Source organism: Dromiciops gliroides, chromosome 3 (genome assembly GCF_019393635.1).
Source record: "Dromiciops gliroides isolate mDroGli1 chromosome 3, mDroGli1.pri, whole genome shotgun sequence".
Lineage (NCBI taxonomy): Eukaryota > Metazoa > Chordata > Mammalia > Microbiotheria > Microbiotheriidae > Dromiciops > Dromiciops gliroides.
The window spans coordinates 459,339,548-459,359,992 of record NC_057863.1 but is presented as its reverse complement, the minus strand read 5'-3'; the positions used below and the strand labels follow the sequence as shown (position 1 = coordinate 459,359,992).

The 20,445-nt window shown below is 38.3% G+C and overlaps 1 protein-coding gene across 2 annotated transcripts in view; it reads left to right on the top strand.

Annotated features, from left to right (window-relative positions):
- Window positions 1-3,004: 3,004 nt before the first annotated feature.
- UPP2 (uridine phosphorylase 2) overlaps window positions 3,005-20,445 on the top strand; it is a 45,111-nt gene continuing 27,670 nt past the window's right edge. The window contains exons 1-2 of one of the 2 annotated variants that reach the window (XM_043998503.1): window positions 3,005-3,313; window positions 11,659-11,776. In XM_043998503.1, the coding sequence (XP_043854438.1) occupies window positions 3,252-3,313; window positions 11,659-11,776 (180 nt within the window). In that variant the 5' untranslated portion in view covers window positions 3,005-3,251. The remainder of the gene's footprint in view (window positions 3,314-11,658; window positions 11,777-20,445) is intronic. The other variant, XM_043998502.1, reaches the window with a different exon arrangement.

Here is a 20,445-nt window from a genome sequence, read left to right as displayed (position 1 = left end):
TATCTAATTAGCTAACACTTTCACCTGTCAGAGCCAGAAGTAAATGCCAGATTGGAGTCCCTATACCCCTGACATGACTCCCTAACTATAAATTAAAAGTTCCCATAAGTAAGAGATAAAGGGGGAGGGAGGTAGTGGCCAAGAAAACTTGAGATGCTGAATACTCAGCATTCTTGTGGAGTTCTGGGGAAGAATACTGGGCAGGCCAAAGAGGCCTGAGTCATAAGGAAAAAGGTTTTATTATTGCCATAATCTACAAGCTGGTATAAGCCAGAGGAAAGACCGTTTTTACCCAGCTCTCTCATTGCTTTCCAATCACCATTGCAGACAGAAATGACATGTTTCTCAAGCTAGGAGTATGAAAAACTTCCCAACATTTACCTCTACACAAGTGGAATGGATTGCCTTGGATGGGGGTGAGTTGCCCCTCACTGGAGACCTTCAAGCAAAGGTCAGATGACCATTTTTTGGAGATATTGGATAATAAATCAACTTTTCCTAGATATCTCCTATGGTCTACAGCTCTGGGGATATAAAAAGAGGCAAAAAGACAGTCCCTGCCCTCAAGGAGTTTACAATCTAATTGAATGGGATGGAATGGAGAGGGTATTCTTTTTCAGGTGAGAGTTGAACTACATGATTTTGCTTTTCTCTGTGGCCCCAGTACTTAGTACTTTACAAATGCCTGCTGATTGACTGACTGAGTAGGTGACCCTGTGTGAAATTCTGAGATTTTTAATTACAAACCTCCATGGACATTCTCCAAGCAGAACTGCAGAACTCCAAATAGTGCTTTTGGGGGGTTGAAATAGCAAAAACTGTTGCTCTTGTAGTTGTTTAGTCATTTAAGTCATGGGTTAGATCAGTTCCTTTAGCCCCAATCTATGATTTTGCCAATAGTAAAAACTCCCAATGAAGAAAATACAATCTCCCAATATAGATAGGCAACTGCATTAAAATTTATGGTCGTTGTAAGTCCAATGAATGAATGAATGAATAACATTTATTATGTCCTATGTGCCAAGCACCGTGCAAAGTGCTAGGGACTCAAACGGAAAAAACCCCAAAACACCAAGTCCCTGGTCTTAGGGATCTCATGCTCTAAATTAGGGGGTTGGTGGTTGGAGAATGCTTAAAAGAGCATTCAAATGTGAGGTGTATGGGAAATCCTGGGAGTCCTAAGAATTAGAGATGAGAAGGACCTGATATCATCCAGTTTAACTTACCTCTGTCTCTGATTTTACAGATGAGGAAACTGAGAAACATAGAAGTTAAGTGATTCGTTCAAGGCTGCACAGTTAGTAAGGGCTTAGTGCAAGTGCCTGGCAAATACTAAATGCTTAACAAATTTCATTTATTGATTGATTGCCTTGAATTCCAGTTTTCAGAGTCCCAGGTGTCAAACACACAGCCTGCTGGCCACTTATAATCTACAATACTCCCTAGAGTGTTCAAAACCAGATTAAAATGTAACTGGGAAGGGGCAGCTAGGTGGTGCAGTGGATAGAGCAACGGCCCTGGATTCAGGAGGACATGAGTTCAAATTTGGCCTCAGACACTTTACACTTACTAGCTGTGTGACCCTGGGCAAGTCACTTAACCCTCATTGCCCTCTCCCCCCCCAAAAGTAACTGGGAAATGTTTAACAAAATAAATAGAAATACAATAAAACATACATAATGTTCATTTGTGGTTTTATAAGTCAATATGCAGCCAACAGTGATCTTTATGAATGACTTAATGGCCCCCATTTCTATTTGAGTTTCACACCTCTACCATGTTGCCAATTTAACTAACTGCCTGGACCAAAGGTCCCTGCACTCTCTCTCCATCTCAACCTTCAAACTCTGCTGATGCCTCCCCAAGATGGTGGCAGGGTTTTATAGAGAGGAAGGTCAACAGGAAGGAAAGCAAAAAAACAGTCTGCCATGACAGCCCTTTGGAGAATGGCTATAGATGTCAACACATACTCTGGTATTAGAGAAAAAAAAGTTATACCTACTTTGCACATTCTTGAAAAAAAATCAATGCACATTACTGACTTTTAAATGTTCAGAGTAATTTTGCATCTATGAATATTTTACACTTTAACTTATATGGGAGCCATGAGAGTCATGTTCATAAGGCCTCCATCAGCATAGAACTGCAATTGACTTCCATAGGAGGGAATTTAAGAAGGAAATAAGTTTGGGTCCTACTGAACAATTCTGAATTCTACCTGAAAAGAATAGTGAGAATGAGTAGGATCACAGAATATTATAGCCAAGAGGGACTTTTGAGATCTAATTCAACCCTGACATTTTAGAGATGAGCAAATTGAGGGTCCAAGAAGGCTGAAGGGACAGTGTGTGTGTGTGTGTGTGTGTGTGTGTGTGTGTGTGTGTGTGTGTATTTGTGTGTTTGTGTGTGCTTGTATGTGTATCCACAGAATTCTTTACAGGGACACTGTGTTTTCTAAAAATATCAGATCCACATTTCACCAATTCTACCTGGAAAGACCCCCCCCCCCCCAGACAGCCAATTCATTGTGACTGAGCCTAACAGTACAGGTAGGTAGTGAGGCCTCAAGAAATGAATGCTGTTTAAATATTGGCTGTATCAGAAGCCATGCTAGCAAAGTCCAAGGGATGTTATGCTTAAGTATTAACTTTGGATGGTATCCTAACTTGTGATTAGAAAGAATGAAAATTGAAGTTGAGAGTGGGGGTGGGGAGTGGTTTGGAGAGGGGGCGATTGTTTGGGGACTGAAAGTTCTCATGTGTACTGGATACTTTTGCAGGAAAACCCAGTGGGGTTGTTATAGAAACCAACAGAGGACTTGCATCCATGTACCCCGTCTCAAAGCAAATAAGTGCATTTGCCCCATCAAACTCAATCTGGGATGAGTGCCAGATGTGCGAATGTGGACAAACAGTGAGCAGGCTTCCAACTTGACAGTGGGGATAGGATGACACACCTTCCGAGGGAGCCAATCTGCCGGGTGAAATGCTTCAGTGGTGTCTGAACTAGAGTATATAATAAAAAGTCACTAGAGAAGGGGAAATATTTGAATTTATTGGGGTGACGAAAAGATCCAAGGAAAAGTTCCATTGCTAATCTCTGATGAAAAACACCAAGCAAGGGGCATCATTCTAACCACAACACACACCTGAAAAATTCTGTTTAGATCTACAAATTAAGAGCGGACACCAGTATTTTTCCCCCTTCTTTTGACTTCAAACTCAAGACTGATTGTCTCATAGTAGAAAAGCATGACATCTATTTTAACTGACTCCAGTAAATCCATGAGGACTGATGGGAATACTTATGTTGGGTGAGTATTTTTGACATTTTTGGATTTGTTCTGATTAGATGAGTACTCCTTAGGTATTATATTAAATTCAGCTCTTAATATTGACCTGTGCTACTATTTAAACTCCTGAAGTTAAAAGTTTAGGCAGTGGAAACATCATTTATAATATGAAAGGAGAGAAAGAATGCAAACTGTCTTACCAATAACATTTTCATTGAAATCAGATTCCTGCACACTGATTTATCTAAGAAATCGGGGCAATATAAATCATGGAAATGATGTTAAGGCTTTAACCAACTTCCATAAGTGAAGAAATTCAAAGTCAAGTCTGAAGTGCTCCCCAGAGTTCATCCTTCAACTCAGGAGACAATTGGCTGAACTTAGGACATAATTAAAGGTGCCTCCCATTCCCCCAGGGAGATCTGACTCTTTCCAGCAACCCATTATGTAATAACCTCACCAGCTTTGTGATTGACTTTACATAAAATTTGCTTCAAAAATATCACATGTCATACAACTGTAGGGTAAGCATAAATCTGTGGAAACTGTCGGCATATTAGCTTAGGTGTCATCCCCAAGTTCACAGAATACTGTGGATCATTAATCTTCATCAAGCTGGAGGCATTTGTGAAAGTACTGGTTGATTCATGGCAGGTTGTGTGGAATTTCCTCCATCATACTTCAGTCATTCCAGTATTTCAATGAAAAGAATCACTTACCCATCCTTAGCAGAGGTGGGCCCCTGTAGTTCTCCTTCCTTCGGGGAAGAGAGAAAGGGAGAGAATGAAAAATGATGAAGACAAAGAGAGCCGTTAGAAGGAGAGGCTTATCCTTCGACTACTTCCCTGCTAGGCCTTTCCTCTGGATGCATTTTTTAAAGGCTGGCCATGCTGTGTAATTTATGAAGCTTTGGGGAGAGGTTTGCATTTCTTCCTTTCTATACTGTGGGCTGTAGAGAAGCAAGAAAGGAAAAACGCAAAATATGCAGAAGTGTCCATAAAGCAAACAAAGAAATCTAGTAAAGCAAACACTAGTCATTTTTTTACACTTCATCTTATTGCTTTTTCAGTTAAATTTTTGTAGATGTGTATATCATTTCCTGGTTCTGTTTACTTCACTCTGCATGAGTTAGTATGAGTTTTCCCATGTTTCTCTGAAATCCTCATATTCATCATTTCTTACCGAACATAATGTTCCATTACATTCATACGCCACAATTTGTTCAGCCATTCCCCATTTGATGAGGTCCCCTTTTGTTTCTAGTTCTTTGCTACCCCATACACACAGCATCACATGTTTTAGGCAGACAAGATAAAAGGTTCATGCACTGGAGATGGGATGGCGATCTAGGTGAATCTTTATTGCATTAAATGATGAAGTGGACATTTGGAACTTCTTTAGAAACTCCTCCTTTTAAGGCATGACTTAAGAATTTCCTGACAGGGAGAATTCTTAGACACTAAGATAGATTGATTGTCAAGGAAAAGGATACATTTTTATTTCCTGAGAGGTTTTGCTATGTCTTAAAGGATAGGTTTAATCTGGTTAAGATGGTTTGGAGGTTCCTTCTTAATAGCTATGGAAAGACTGGATAAATTATTTTTTAAAAATAAAAGTATTGGGGCAGCTAGGTGGCACAGTGGATAAAACGCCAGCCCTGGATTCAGGAGGACCTGAGTTCAAATCCGGCCTCAGACACTTAACACTTACTAGCTGTGTGACCCTGGGCAAGTCACTTAACCCTCATTGCCCTTAAAAAAAAAGGCATTTTATTATTTTCCAGTTACATGTAGAGATAGTTTTCAACATTTGTTTATATAATATTTCCAATTTTTCTCCCTCCCTCCACCCAGACAGCAGGCAATCTGATATAGGCTATAGATACACAATAAAATTAAACATATTTCTGCATTGGTCATGTATAAGAGAAGAATCAGAGCAAAAAGGAAAAACCTCAAAACAGAAAAGCAACAGCACCAAAAACAAAAGAAATAGTATGGTCCAATCAATATCCATATTCCACAGTTCCTTTTTTTCTGGATTTGGAAAGCCTTTTCCATCATGTGTCCTTTGGAACTTTCTTGTACCATTGTATTCGTGAGAAGAATCTAATGTTGCTGATACTGTGTATAATGTTCTTCTGATTCTGCTCATCTCACTCATCATCAGTTCATGCAAGTCCTTCCAGGTTTCTCTGAACTCCTCCTGCTCATTGTTTCTTACAGCACAATAGAATTCCATTACATTCATATGCCACGACTTGTCCAGTCATTCCCCAATTGATGGGCAACCCCTCAATTTCCAATTCCTTGCCACCACAAAAAGAGCAGCTATAAATATTTTTGTACATGTAGGTCCTTTCCCTTTTTTATGATTTCTTTGGGAAAAAGACCCAAAAGTGGTATTGCTGGGTCAAAGGGTATGTACAGCTTTATAGCCCTTTGGGCATAATTCCAAATTGCTCTGACTGGATAAATTGTTGAGAATATTTGTCAGCTTCTTAACAACAATTACAATAATAATATCCCAATACCTCAAACATCTCTGATTTGATCAGTGCTCCTTCCCTCCACAGATCTGCTATGATTTAAAAATGATGGGCCTTGGGAATTGCTGGAGTGATGAGCCTCTCCAAAGTTAGGGGAGTCCTCTAATGATAGCCATTTGGGAAAGCTAGGTGGCACAGTGCATAGAGCACTGGGCATAGAATCAGAAAGCCCTGAGTTCAAATCCAGCCCCAGATGCATACTAGCTGTGTGGACCTGGACAAGTCACTTAACCCTTGCTTGCCTCAGTTTCTTAGTTATGGGGATAATAATAGCACCTACCTCTCATGGTTGTTGGTAGGACTAAATGAGGTAATAATTGCCTGGTACACAGTGAGAGATATAAAATATTAGGTATTATAAGGATGATGATGACGACGACGACAATGATGATGACAACATGACTTTCCTCACTATTCCCAGTATGGTTGTATTAGGTAATCAGTTATCTGACTCAGCTCATCCAATGCAAAATTTCTTCTGTCTTGCTTGAACCCACAAGAGACACAGATCCGAAGACAAAATCATCTGGATAGGAGACAACAAAAATAACAAAGATTGGAAACAGTAGCAAAACATTCTCTAAACCCATACAATAAGAGGTTACTTCCAGGGGAATTATATGCCAGTTCTTTTTTTTTTTTTTAATTCCCCTGGTTCCTCTATATGGCAGGAAAAGGATGTAGTCCCTTCAACCACAGTGGTAAACATTTATACTATACTGTCATCTACCTTTGGGCCTTTCTTTCTGGGAAGCCTCCTACAGCACATTGGAGAACATCCAGCTGCTTTCAATTTGGCTCTGGAGGCTTTGGTACAGTTGTGACTCTGGTATTGAGAGATATCCCAACCATAGGGATCCATGTTTTCTCCATCCTAATTTCAACTCCATGGAATGATTCCATAGCTCCATCTACTCCCATATTCACTTTATTCTTATTCTGTATTCATGCCATCCTCTTTTTTAGACATCCTACCTTGTCGCACACTCCCCACCAATCAGAGTTCTTGCAGAGTGACATCACTACACTCTAGGCTTGTCCACAGCCCTCTTAGAAATGTAGTCCTGAAAACTTCTTCTGTTGAGCAATACTCGATTGCTGAAGTCCTAGTGGCATGCCCACTAAAAGAAGGAAAGAACATATATTTATTAAGCATCTACTACATACCAGGAACTGTGCTAAATGCTTTACAACTATTATCTCATTTAATCCTCACAACGACCCTTTGCAATAAGTACTAAGACATATATAAAGACCTGCTATTGAAGTTTAAATCTTATTAAAGATTGCTAAATATCTTCTTAAAGATATACACGCACACACACATATATACCCAAATCCCATGCCTTTTCAGCTGACATACAACAATAATAAAGAGCTCACATTTGTATAACGCTTTAAGATTCGCCACATGTTTACATGTTATCTAATTTTATATCTATAAGAACCTTATAAGGTAATAAATGCAAGTATTGTTATACCCATTTTATAGGTGAGGAAACTGAGGCTTAGAAAATTCAAATGCCTTATCCAGGGTTATATGGTTAATAAGGGGTAAAACCAAGGCTTGGGTCCAGGTTCTCTGAGTCTAAACAAGACCCTATTCCCACATAAACCATATATATAGTACATACATTATATATACACACACACACACATGTGTATATATACACATGCATACATGTATGCACACATAGATGTGTGTATACACATATGTATGTATATATACGTGTATATGTGTGTTTGTGTGTTTGTATGTGTGTGTATGTGTGTGTATTTATATATATATATATATATGCATGCATATATACATACATAGACCATGGTGATTCTTAGATTCTATTAAAGGTCTATAAAAAAACTTCAGCTCAAGAAAGCCATCCTTGGGAATAAGAGAGAATCTAAATTATACAAAAGGAGCAGATGGAAGAAACGTATACATTTATATGGGTTTGGGAAAGAAGCACTGTGAGGAAATTACTTTTTGCCCCTCAGGAAAGGAGAATAGCCCCCCTGAGGAGGTGATGCTTGAATATCTGAGGGTTCTGTTCTGATATGCTAGTACAATCTACAAAATGATGTCCTTCTCTACCTAGGGGTGGCTAATTAACCAAGTGCTAGTCTATTATACTACCTGGCCAGGAGAACCCAACCGGAGATTTTATTCCACTCCATCCCCTAAAGGAAAAGGCAGAGCCACAGGAAAAAATGAGAAAAGGAACTTCTGAAAGTCTGAAAAGGGGACCCTTGGGAAAGGAGTCTTAAGATAGGTTTAAGTCTAGGAAAAAGAAGCCCATTCTTCTAAAGCTATGTAAGCCAGGCCAAGTTTTTGATTAGATATTAAAGTTGGCATCAGAAATCTGTAACTTGGAAATTATTTCTTTCTAGGATATTGTGTGTTATTTGGTGTTTTTTTTTAGTTTAATACCTTAGTAAAAATTCCTGTTGAAAAATCCCAACCTTTTATTGATTGACTGACTGAGGAAAAAGAAATTTTCTATACTTCAATCAGGATAGAAAGTGAGTTATCCCTAAAGACTAGACAGTTGACTAAAAGAATTCCAGATAGATGAGGAGATGGGGCAGATAAGGAATGGGAATCCAGGGTGGAGTCAGCAACAGCTATGGGCCTTTTCCCTTTCCTTTCTGATACAAGGCTTTCCAGAGACCAACAGTATATCTCAAAGTTCCTTATTTAGCAAGTAATGGCCTTTTTACTCTTCTTTTCCCATTTGAGTAACTAGGAAAAAATAAAGGAAGTCTACCCCAAGATTATGAATAATGATGGGGGAGGCTAGTAGATGAAAGGAAGGACTTAGGAGGGAATTTTATTTTTTCCCCTTGATTTTGCACTGAGAAGATGGCATCATAAATTGGGTGACTCTTTAGAAATTCACATGGCTTGGTCTTAGAAATAGGGCATTAGGGGGGCAGCTAGGTGGCACAGTGGATAGAGCATCGGCCCTGGAGTCAGGAGGACCTGAATTCAAATCCAGCCTCAGATACTTAACACTTCCTAGCTGTGTGACCCTGGACAAGTCACTTAACCCCAACTGCCTCACCCCCTCCCCCCAAAAAAAAGATTCTTGGAAAATATATACATATTAGGGACTATTGGTTGTCAATTCTAAGAATTCTAGTTTGTTTTCTTCCTTTTAATAACTCCATTTGCATGTTTGCAAATGAGGATTATAGATTAGGAGCTGGAAGGAACCTCAGAGATCACCAAATCCCTCTCATTTTACAGAAGCATCTGGGTGGCACCGGGGTTAGAGTAGTAGGCCTGTAGTCAGGAAGAACTGAGTTCAAATCTGACCTCACACACTAATTAGCTGTGCGACACTGAACAAGGCACTTAACTTTTGTGTGTCTCAGTTTCCTCAACTGCAAGACAGGGATGACGATAATAGCACCTACCTACCATGGTTGTTGGGAGTATCACATGAGAAAATATTTGTAAAGTACTTAGCAAAGTGCCTGGGAAATGGTTGGTACTTCATTAATGGTTATTCTCTTCCCTGTAGAAGAGGAGTCCATCTCCCTCTATGAGGGGATACTAGGTATTTTTTCCTAGGTTTCCTGAATGGCAGCTGTGAACCAAGGAAATGAGAAAACCCCATAAAGTGTACTGCAGCCTTTTTTTTTTTTTGGTAAGGCAATTGGGGTTAAGTGACTTGCCCAGGGTCACACAGCTAGTAAGTGTGTAAAGTGTCTGAGGCCAGATTTGAACTCAGGTCCTCCTGAATCCAGGGCTGGTGCTCTATCCACTGTGCCACCTAGCTGCCCCTACTGCAGCCTTTTCAGTCAACTCATGAATAGCTGTTGACTTCCTCCTTTCTTGTCTAAGATAATTCTCTACAGAAACCAAGATCAGATGTTAAATATTGGGAGATTTGCCTCTGGAGGATTTGAACTTCAATTATAAATAGAAAAGGGAGCAGATTTCCCCTTATGTTGAGAAAAAGATATAAAGTCAATTTGATTATTCAAAAGGTGACTCTCCGAACTGTGCATTATCCAGCCTTCTTCATTTTCTTATTTTTTTTTCCTTTTCTTTTGCCATCTTTTTATCTTATGATTGCCTTTCTGTATTTCCCCCAGAGAATGAGCACAGCAAGGCTGGGAAACTATAGTTCAGCTTTGCTTCCTGTAGGCAGCTATGAAGTTTCAGATGAGGTTTGTGTTAGTTTAGGTGTGAATGGCTGGTAAAAATTAGGTAACATCTATGACCAGTCAGAACTTAAACTGTGATTTATAGAAAGATGGGGAAAGCTTAACTCAAGAGATGGGAATAACACCATGTGCAGTAAGTCATTAGAAGGCAAGGTGGGCTAGAGAGGAAGTTATGGTTTGGGTTATAGCTGAGATGAAAGCAGATAGGGAAGGTGAAGAGGCTTGAAGGCTATGGTCTGAAGTCAACATTTGATCTGGAACGAGCTAGTGAAGTACTAGTGAGTTATATGGTAAAATCAAGGATTGATAATAATCTGAAACTTTGACACGTGGAGGTATTATAATAGCATCTCTTATTTCTTGACTTGTATTATTTTGTGTTTGTATATTTAGTCCTTCAGTATATAATCTCTCTCAGTCTCTATCTCTCTGTCTCTGTCTTTGTTTCTCTGTCTCTGTATCCTTTCATCCTGTCTCTCTCTCTCTCCCTCTCTTACACACACACACACACACACACACACATATCTATATAGAGCTTCTAGTCTCTATTAGAAAGATGCTCCTACAACAATAGATTTGTTACTTTTCATTTTTCTGCTTCTTATCTGGCCCTTGGTATTTTTTATTATCTCCATTCTTTATCCTTTATCCTTTCTTCTGGTTTTTGTTCTTTTATAAGTTCCAATTGTTTATGACAAATAGACCTTTTGGCTTTTTTTTTCTCTGTGTACTCCTTTTGCTTTTTCCTATCCTCTTTGTTCTCCATTTATCATTATTCTTTCAAGAACTATGTACTCTATTATCAATTGCTCAATAAGCATTCATTAAGCACTGTGCTGAGCACTGAAGATACAAAGACAAAACAAAAATAGGGCCTACCTTCAAGGATCTTATAGGCTAGCTAGAAGAGACAAGAATATATGTAAGTAAGTATATCCAAAATGTATGCAAGGAGACTTTGTGGGAAGACACTGCTAGTTTGGGGAGGCTTAGAAAAGACCTCATGAGGAGTCTTTTCTTGCCCTTCCATCGCAGTTTTCTCTCTTACCTCTAAAGTTATCCTGGGGCAGCTAGGTGGTGCAGTGGATAAAGCACCAGCCCTGGATTCAGGAGGACCTGAATTCAAATCCAACCTCAGACACTTGACACTTACTAGCTGTGGGACCCTGGGCAAGTCACTTAACCCCCATTGCCTATCCTCCCCCCCCAAAAAATTAAAACAAAAAATAGTTATCCTTATCCATTTGTTTCAGCTTAGTTATTTGTTTCTGTGATCCTTTCCTGCCATAATATTTTGTGGCCTGCAACTACTTGTAGGATAAGGAATAGTTCCTTTGATTATGGTAGCCATTTATTGACAAAATGAATGAAAAATCATCCCCCACTTTCTGACTGGCTTCCACTGCAGCTGCAACCTTTAAGATTCCTTGTGTTGGGAGGGTATAGCCAAGGAATCCCCACAAATCATCTGACTTCAGAGCTAGGTTTGTGCCCTGTAGTAGAGATAAGAACATGCACAGAAACCATATTAGAAACTAATATGATCATATTTCACCATGTATTTCAATTTTATTGTCATTCTTCGTCTTTTGTGTGAGATTTATCCCTTGACTTCTTCTGCATTAACTTTGCTTTTTTTTTTTAGAAATAGGTTTGTCCATGTCAAAAACCCTCACCTGGATTCTATGGATGAAGACATTCTTTACCACTTGGATTTAGGAACAAAGACACATAACTTTCCAGCCATGTTTGGTGATGTAAAGGTAAATAAAGAAGTCTAGACCATTGGAAAATATTGACTTTCTTCATCTGCTGCTTCTCATTTTCACTTGTTATCTGAGTTTTATATTTACTACTAAAGAAATACGTCAGAGTTCTTATAGGAGTTGAAACCAATCTCATTTTCTGAAGCTATTCCAAATTCAATGAATAATAGAGCAATTCCTCTCTATCCTTAATGAGACATGAAGATCCTGAAGATATTTGCATACAAGAAACATGTACTGGTTATTCTTACTTCAGGAACACAGGAAATGACACTGATAACCTCAATGGTATTCAGAGTTTGGGAACTGACCAAAGTGTTGAGAATCTAGTAGATCATTATTTATGGTCTAAATTTACAAGTGAATCTGAATTTCCCTAATCTTCAAGTCATTAAACCCAATACTATCTAAATAGAAGAGAAAAAAATCCCTTTATTTCACTTTTTGAAAAAATACAATGACTCAGATGACATTATTCAGATTTGTTCCTTTTCCAAGAAATTTGCCATCCAGCAATGCAGAGAATCATCTTTATTATGTTCCATTCTAAGCAACTTTCCTGGTACTTTTGCTTTTGGAGAGAAGGGGGCATAGTGTAGGGACCAGGTTGCTGAAGCTACACTATGACTTAGGGATTTAACAGGAGGGGAATAGGGGAAAGTAGCATCAACACCTTTTGCTGAAACAAAAACTGATGTTCTCACTGATAATCAGCCCTGAGCTTTCCCATCCTCCTTCTATCATCACCAAGGCAACATGGAAGAGACTAGGGTTGGCTCCCTGACAACTGTGTCCTTTTACCCTCCTTTCAAACATGCCCTTCCAGCTGCATGTTGACCTTTTCTGATATCTGTGCTATTGACTATTTTCCTTACCTGTTTAGTACTTTTCCCACCTATTGTCCTTGATGCTTAAGCTCAGTTCAGTCAATCAAGGCTATTCTTTATGCTTCTCACTAAATTTCCCTTGAATGAAGAATTCCCTGAAGCCTGATACTATGATTTTCCCTAGGCCCTGCATGCCTCTAAGGATATGGAAGAATCATAAGCAGGAACATAAACTAGATAACCAATTAAATGAATGGATAATACCTTCCATTTGTATAGTACTTGATCATTTTCTTTTTTTTTCTTTTTTTTTTTTTGGTGAGGCAATTGGGGTTAAGTGACTTGCCCAAGGTCATACAGCTAGTAAGTGTCAAGTGTCTGAGGCCTGATTTGAACTCAGGACCTTCTGACTCCAGGGCTAGTGCTCTATCCACTGTGCCACCTAGCTTCCCCCTACTTGATAATTTTCTTTTCTTTTTTTTTTTTAGTGAGGCAATTGGGGTTAAGTGACTTGCCCAGGGTCACACAGCTAGTAAGTGTTAAGTGTCTGAGGCTGGATTTGAACTCAGGTACTCCCGACTCCAAGGCCAGTGCTCTATCCACTGCACCACCTAGCTTGATCATTTTCAAAGTATTTTCACTGATATCACTTTTGTTCCTCACAATATCCTTATGAGATAGTCAGATTTCACACCTCTTCTACAGAGTTGGAAACTAAGGTTCACAGAGGTTACCCAACATTTATCCAAGATGACAAGGCTAGAGAAGGATGGAGCCAGAACCAGAATACCCATGGCTGACCACAACCCAGACCACCAACAAGAGCACCCTAAATCTCATCCTGCTAAGCCACATAGTCTATGGTGATAGAGTAGAAGTGTTATTACTGGATGTTGAGGTACATGCACTTGTTGAACAAACATTGGATGTTTGTTCCATGGCTAAAAACAGCTCAAGTTCTTGTTCACAGGTATGGCATAGTGGAAAGATAATTAGATTTGGACTCAGAGAATCTGGCCCCTCATGGACCTCAATTTCTTGACCTATTAAAACAAGGGAAGGAGGATTTCTAAGGTTGGTTCCAATTTGGAATGAATGATCCTTTGCTTGAGAAAGATATTTCATGTGTACCATTTGTTTTACTAATATTAATCCTGTTATAGAACTCTTGAAAGTCTGCAAAGAATTTGCTTCACAACCACCCTGTGGAGTAGGTAGTACAAGTATTATTATTATGCCAAGTTTGCAAGAAAGGAAAAAGCCTCTGAAAGGTTACCAGCCTTGCTTGTGGTTTTATAAATAGTAAGGGCCTAAGATAGTATTCAAACTCAAGGTTTACTGAGTCTAGGGAATCAGGAATTAATATCAATAATCTTTCCACTGTGTTGTGCTGTCACACATTGTAGGGCCTGAGCTAAACCCCAGGAGTCATGTCATTGGCATTTCTCCTGGAGGAAAGCATCTAAGGGTTTGATCTCAGTATTACCTCTATTTACTCTGCTATAGGAAGGCAACTTTAGGAGACAGGGCTGGGCCTGGAGTCAAGAACACCTAAACTGAAATCCAGGCTCATACACTTACTAGCTGTGTGATCATCAATAAACTACTTAACCTCCCTCAGTCTTGGTTTCCTTATCTGTAAAAAGAAAAAATAATAATAGTACCTATTTCAATCCCCCCCACGGTAGTTTTGAGGAAAAAGTGAGATATTTGTAAAGTATTTTATAAACTTTATAGTGCTATATAAATGACAATTACAACAACAACTACTGTTACTACTACAGACTCTACTATTTCCATTTACCAAAACTTGAATTCTCATCTGACTGTATGCCTCATTGCCTAAAAGACATTTACATATATGTATATGTTATTTTCCCCAATTACATGTTAAAACCATTTTTAACATTTAAAAAAATTTTGAGTTTCAAATTCTAGCCCTCCCATCCTCTTTCCCTCCCCTCGCCCTTCCCTGGGATGGTAAGCAATCTGATATAGATTATACATGTGCAATCATGTAAAACTTTTCCAAATTAGTATTTTTCTCTGAATTCTTGACATGGGTGAACTAGTTTGATTGGAAAATTTTCCCTTGATATTTGTTTACACATATTTATAGAACATTTAATATTTTCTGAGTGCTCTTTTAGACAGCATAAATTAGAGTTTCCATTGGAATTGGAGGTAGTCGATTTTGTTAAAATAGAACTAAAGTTTCTTGAGAGTAGGGATTGTTTCATTTTTTGTTTTTGTATCCATACGGCTTACCATCGTGCCTGGTACATAAGAGACACATAATAAATGTTTCTTTGTTGATATAGCAGAATACAACAGATTATACCAACAGTTATAGGGGAAAACTTGCCTAAATAAATGGTCTTTGTTGCAAATAGTAAAATTAATTTCAGATAAGTTATAGATGCTAATCAAAGAATAGCCTTCCATAATAACAAAATACTGTAGGCCTTATCAACTCCATCTCTATACAAATTGTCATCCTTGTTAATAGCATCATCTATAAAATCAAAGGAAAGTTATTTTAGTATCTATCTATGAACACATGGAAAGTTTGTCTTTTAAATGCTGGGTAGACCTCTATCATAAGCATCATTCTATAATCTTCCCAGATGTCTTTAGGCAACTTCACAGACATATTAGGCAAAAATATAGAATTCTTATAAATATGCTAATTTGAGATTTTGATAGATCTGTGATCTTGTCATTCAAATGATAAAGATTTTAACCCATCAATGACTACCCATCCTGTGCTATTCTTGTCCCTGTTTTCAATAAATTCTCCTCAGGGAGGCCATGCAACAGAGCAGAATAGAGGCTTGCAAGAGAAGTTCCTCTAGATCTCTTTACATTGCCTGGATTTCAGTGGAGCACATGGTTGATCCCCTGTAAGTTACAGAAAGCTTGGTGAGAGACCTGCATAGGCCAAATTGTCCCAAGAGCAATTGAACATAAAACAGGAAGGATAATAAATAGATAAAAAAAACCTCCATATACCACTCACACAATTTAAAATTATTCACTAAGGGCCACCAGACATGTAAAGTAGGAAGCATTTTAGATTTTCATTTCTTTTTGTTTTAATAAATACTGAGGATAAGATGGAATATACCTTATAGTAATAACTAAATAAACCTTATCAGTAGCTATTCTTGTTTCCTCCATACATTCTTATGAATTTTGTGAATCTTCCCCACTACTGTCTTTCTAGAGTAAACAAGGGCAAACAAAAAAAAAAAAAAACCTCATTTGAGAGTTTGACTGATTAGTGACCATCAAGGTCAATGTTGGTGGTCTCCAACCATGCTCAACTTCCCATTTAAGCAGTCCATTGAAAATCAGATCTATAGTTGAAATGCTAGTGCCTCGGATTTAGGACTTTGGTTTTGAGAATTGTCAGTTACAAAGTCTTATCTAAGCTTTTTCTGTCTCACCATATCATCTTTATGGCTCCAGAAGCATCCAGTAATGCCTGTTGATTGCAGCAATAGCTACAGTTCAAAGGAGAAATCAAACCACAAGCTACTCTAACATCTGTTTTGGCTTTATGATCAATATAAATCATAGTAATTTACATTCTCTGGTATCAGACAATGAGGTTATTTAGAAATTATTGTACTTAGCAAAAAATAGCCTGCATACACTTAGATCTCAAGCCAACTCTTGGCTTTTCATGATAACAGAGGAGGAAATTGAATGGATAATCCACAGAAAACTAAAGACCTCAACTTAGCTCATGGTTTCAGCTCCTTTTCTACCCAGCCTTCAAATTTCAATTGAGTTACAGCTGATTACCAACTACTAGTCCCGTGGCAAGTAAACCAAGGAGCTACAAGAATGGTTCCATGGTGATCAGCAAAAGAGAATAGTAACAATAATAATAGGAGCATATCATGCAACCAGAGTATCCAAAAGCTTAAGGAAATAATGTTAAAACCTACAACACCAACAAACATTTATTGAGTGTCCACAATGGGTGAGTCCCTGCCCTAGGTACTAGAAATGCAAAAAGAGAAATTAATAACTGCCCCTACTCATAAGGAGCTTACATTTGACATGGGGCTACAAGTAAATGAAAGACCATTTGAGGCAAAGAGCAAGAATAACTAAGTAGATTGGGAAAGCCTTCCTTTAAGACAAGAGTTCATAACATTTTTTATATCATAGGAGCCCTGTGGCAATCTTGTAAAATCTATAGACCCCTGAGAACAATATTTTTAAATATATAATCTAAGATACATATGACTACAAAGAAAAAAAAATTCTGAAATGCATTTATCCAAATATTTTTTAAATCCTAGGCTCTGCTTTAGAGGGTGCACATGAGCTGAGCTTTAAAGGAAGGTAGGGATTCTAAGAAACTGAGGAAAAGATTGTATAAATTTTGGGGACGGAGAAAAGACACAGAAATATGAGATGGAGTGGTGAATTCAAGGAAAAACAATTAAGCCAGTTTGACTGGAACATAGAATGCATGAAGATGAGTGATAAAAAATAAGTCAGAAAAGGTAGGCTAAAGCCCAATTATGAAAAGCTTTAAAGTCAATGTTGGAGAATTTATATCTTATCGTAGAGGCAAGAGGGGAGTGACATGGTCATTCCTGTGCTTTATGAAGATTATTTTGACAACTCTGTGGAAGATGGATTGGAAATGGGAGAAAAAGGATTCAGGAAGACCAAATAAGAGGCAATTTCAATAGCTTAAATAAGAGGTGATTAGAGCCTAAGTAATGATGGTAGTCATGTGAGTAGAGAGAAGGGGATGATGTAAGAGATACTAAGGTAGAATTGATGGGTCTTGGCAACTATTTAGATATGGAGGTGAAACAGTGAAGAGTCAAATCTAGGTGATAAAAATAATAATAGTAACTAACATTTACAGAACATGTCAAAGTTTTCAAAAACATTTTCTGTATAATATGCAATATACAATGTATATAACATAAACACATAAGTGTGTATTATCTTCTATTAACCTCATGACAATCCTGTGAGATAGAGGCTATTATTATCCTCATTTTGCAAATAAGGGAAATGAGAATGAGAGCAGTTAAGTATCTTGGCCAGGCTCATATAGTTTGCAAGTATCTGAGGCAGGATTTGTACACAGGTTTTCCTGACCAACACTATCCACTCTACCACCTAGTTACTGATAGTCATGTCCTTAACAAAAATGGTATGTATAGAGGGAGAGGGTGTTTGGGGAGAAGAGAATGAGTTCAATTTTGGACCTGTTGAATTTAAGCTACTTAGGGGATATCTGTTTGGAGAAAGCTAGCTAGTAGACAGTCAGTGATGAAAGACAGGAGTTCAGGAGAGAGATTAGGTCTGAAGATATACATCTGGGAATCATATGCATAGAGATGCTTATTGAAACCATGGGAGTAAATGAGACCACCAAGTTAAAGAGCATAGAAAGAGAGAAAAAAAGTGGGCCTAGGACAGAGCCTTCAATGATAGCCATGGCTAGGAGTTAGGAATCAGGTGATGACACAGTGAAGGAGATTGATAAAGAGGTGTGAAAGAGGTAGAAGAAGAATCAGGAGAAAACAATGATGTGAAATCCAAAGGGGGTGAGATTCTCTAGAAAGTGGTGATGGTCAACAGTGTTAAAAATAGATAGTGGGGGGAAGCTAGGTGGCATAGTAGATAAAGCACTGGCCCTGGATTCAGGAGGACCTGAGTTTAAATCCTGCCTCAGACACTTGACACTAGCTGTGTGACCCTGAGCAAGTCACTTAACCCTCATTGCCCCTCAAAAAAAAAGATACATAGTGGTTAAGAAAGATAAGAATTGGGCAGCTAGGTGGCACAGTGGATAGAGCACTGGCCCTGGAGTCAGGAGTACCTGAGTTCAAATCCGGCCTCAAACACTTAACACTTACATGTTGTGTGACCCTGGGCAAGTCACTTAACCCCAATTGCCTAAAAAACAAAACAAACAAACAAACAAACAAACAAAAAAGAAAGATAAGAATTATAAAAACATCCATTAAAATAGCAATTAAGAGATTGTTAGTAACTTTGCAGAGAGCTAATTCAGTTGAATGGTGGTGGAGGCTAGAAGTTGAAAAGGAAGTGGGATATGAGAAAGTTAAAGCAAATAGTATAGATGACTTTTTCCAGGAATTTGGCTATGAAGTGGGGGAGATGTAAGAATTTAGCTTGAAGGAATGACAGAGTCAAGTGAACTCAAAGTTTGTTTATAAAGAGTGGGAAAGACCTGTCCATGTGTGTAGGTAGCAGCAAAGTAGATAAAAATAGATAGAAGATGAGCAAGATTGAGGAAAGCAGGCTCCCAGAGAAATAGAGAGGAGATGAAGTCAAGGGCATAGGTACAGTGATTGGCTTTGGAAAAGAGAAGGATTACCTCTTCATTGAAGGCTGGGAACAAAAGAAAGAGAGAATGAGGGATAGTGTAGAGGTTCACAGTGGATAAGAACAGGGAACTCATGATGGATGGTGTCTATTTTCTCAATAGAGTAGGAGGCAAGGTCCTCACTAAGAATAAATCAACAAGCATTTATTAAGTATTCACTAAGTATGCTAAGGTACTCTCTGGGAATACAAAGAAAGGAAAAAACATGGTACTCCCCTCAAGGAACTCACTTTCTACAGGGGAAGACAACATGGGGGAGGAAGTGCATCCATGTCATATACAGTGTAAATGGAAGGAGATATTAGGAGAAAAGATAAAATTTGCAAGAGCCATCATGGAGAGTACAAAGGAGAGTCACCATGTGACTCTTATTTCCACCAACTTTAATGTTTCCTAGTCTTGAATGACATATTTCCTCCTCATCAGGATGTGTTCCCAAAGAACTGCTATTGTTGCTCTATCTCTTTACTTTTTAGCTGAGCTAGGTGTCTTTGTGCCTTATTCCAGCTGTAGAAGTTGGACTAACTCTTCTGCAATTGACTCCTGATCCATGGTACCTAGAAATGGACCCTCCAAGTAGGAGTTGAAAGCTAGTAATCAAATTTCCTGCTTGTTATTTCTTCAACATAATTACTTACTCTTAGCCTCTTTCCTTAGATTTTGTAGCACCCTTGAGTGTGACACTTTGCTGTCATCTTTTAGAGTTCCTTGACCCTCTGATGCCTGTCTATTCTATTTCTTACCTAAAGCCCTTATGGCCCTGCTTGCCACACCAAATAACATGCCAATATAACTTAGGCACACTTATCAGTCGTTAACTCCCTTTATAGTTAGGTCTTCTTAGGCTCTGGACTCTACTGGTTCAATGAGGTCTTCACTCCTAATTATGAAAACTTCAGTAGACACTCTCTGTATTAAAAAATACTGAGGGGGCAGCTAGGTGGCACAGTGGATAGAGCACTGACCCTAGATTCAGGAGTACCTGAGTTCAAATCTGGCCTCAGACACTTAACACTTACTAGCTGTGTGACCCTGGGCAAGTCACTTAACCCCAATTGCCCTGCAAAAAAAAAAATTACTGAGAATTGATTTTTAATTCATGGGATTGCCAGTAAAACAATTTTCAAACTTTTGCTGAATTAAAGAACCTACTGGTTCTTTAAATATGTCCACTGATATTAGTGTGATTCAGTTTTTCAGTTTCATTTAATATTTAACACAGGGATTATGGATTAGCAAATGTCTAAAACAGGATAAGATATTTAATGTAAAAAAAACATTAGGAAACCCTCAGTTGAGATGTGAACCACCCTTTTTTAAAAATTTTGTGATTATATCTTTTCTGACCAAGTCACTTAAACTGATCACATTGGAGTTATTTCATGTTTGGGGCTATATTTAATTCCAGGTTAATTTTAAACACTGGTCAAGTAACATTTTTGTCA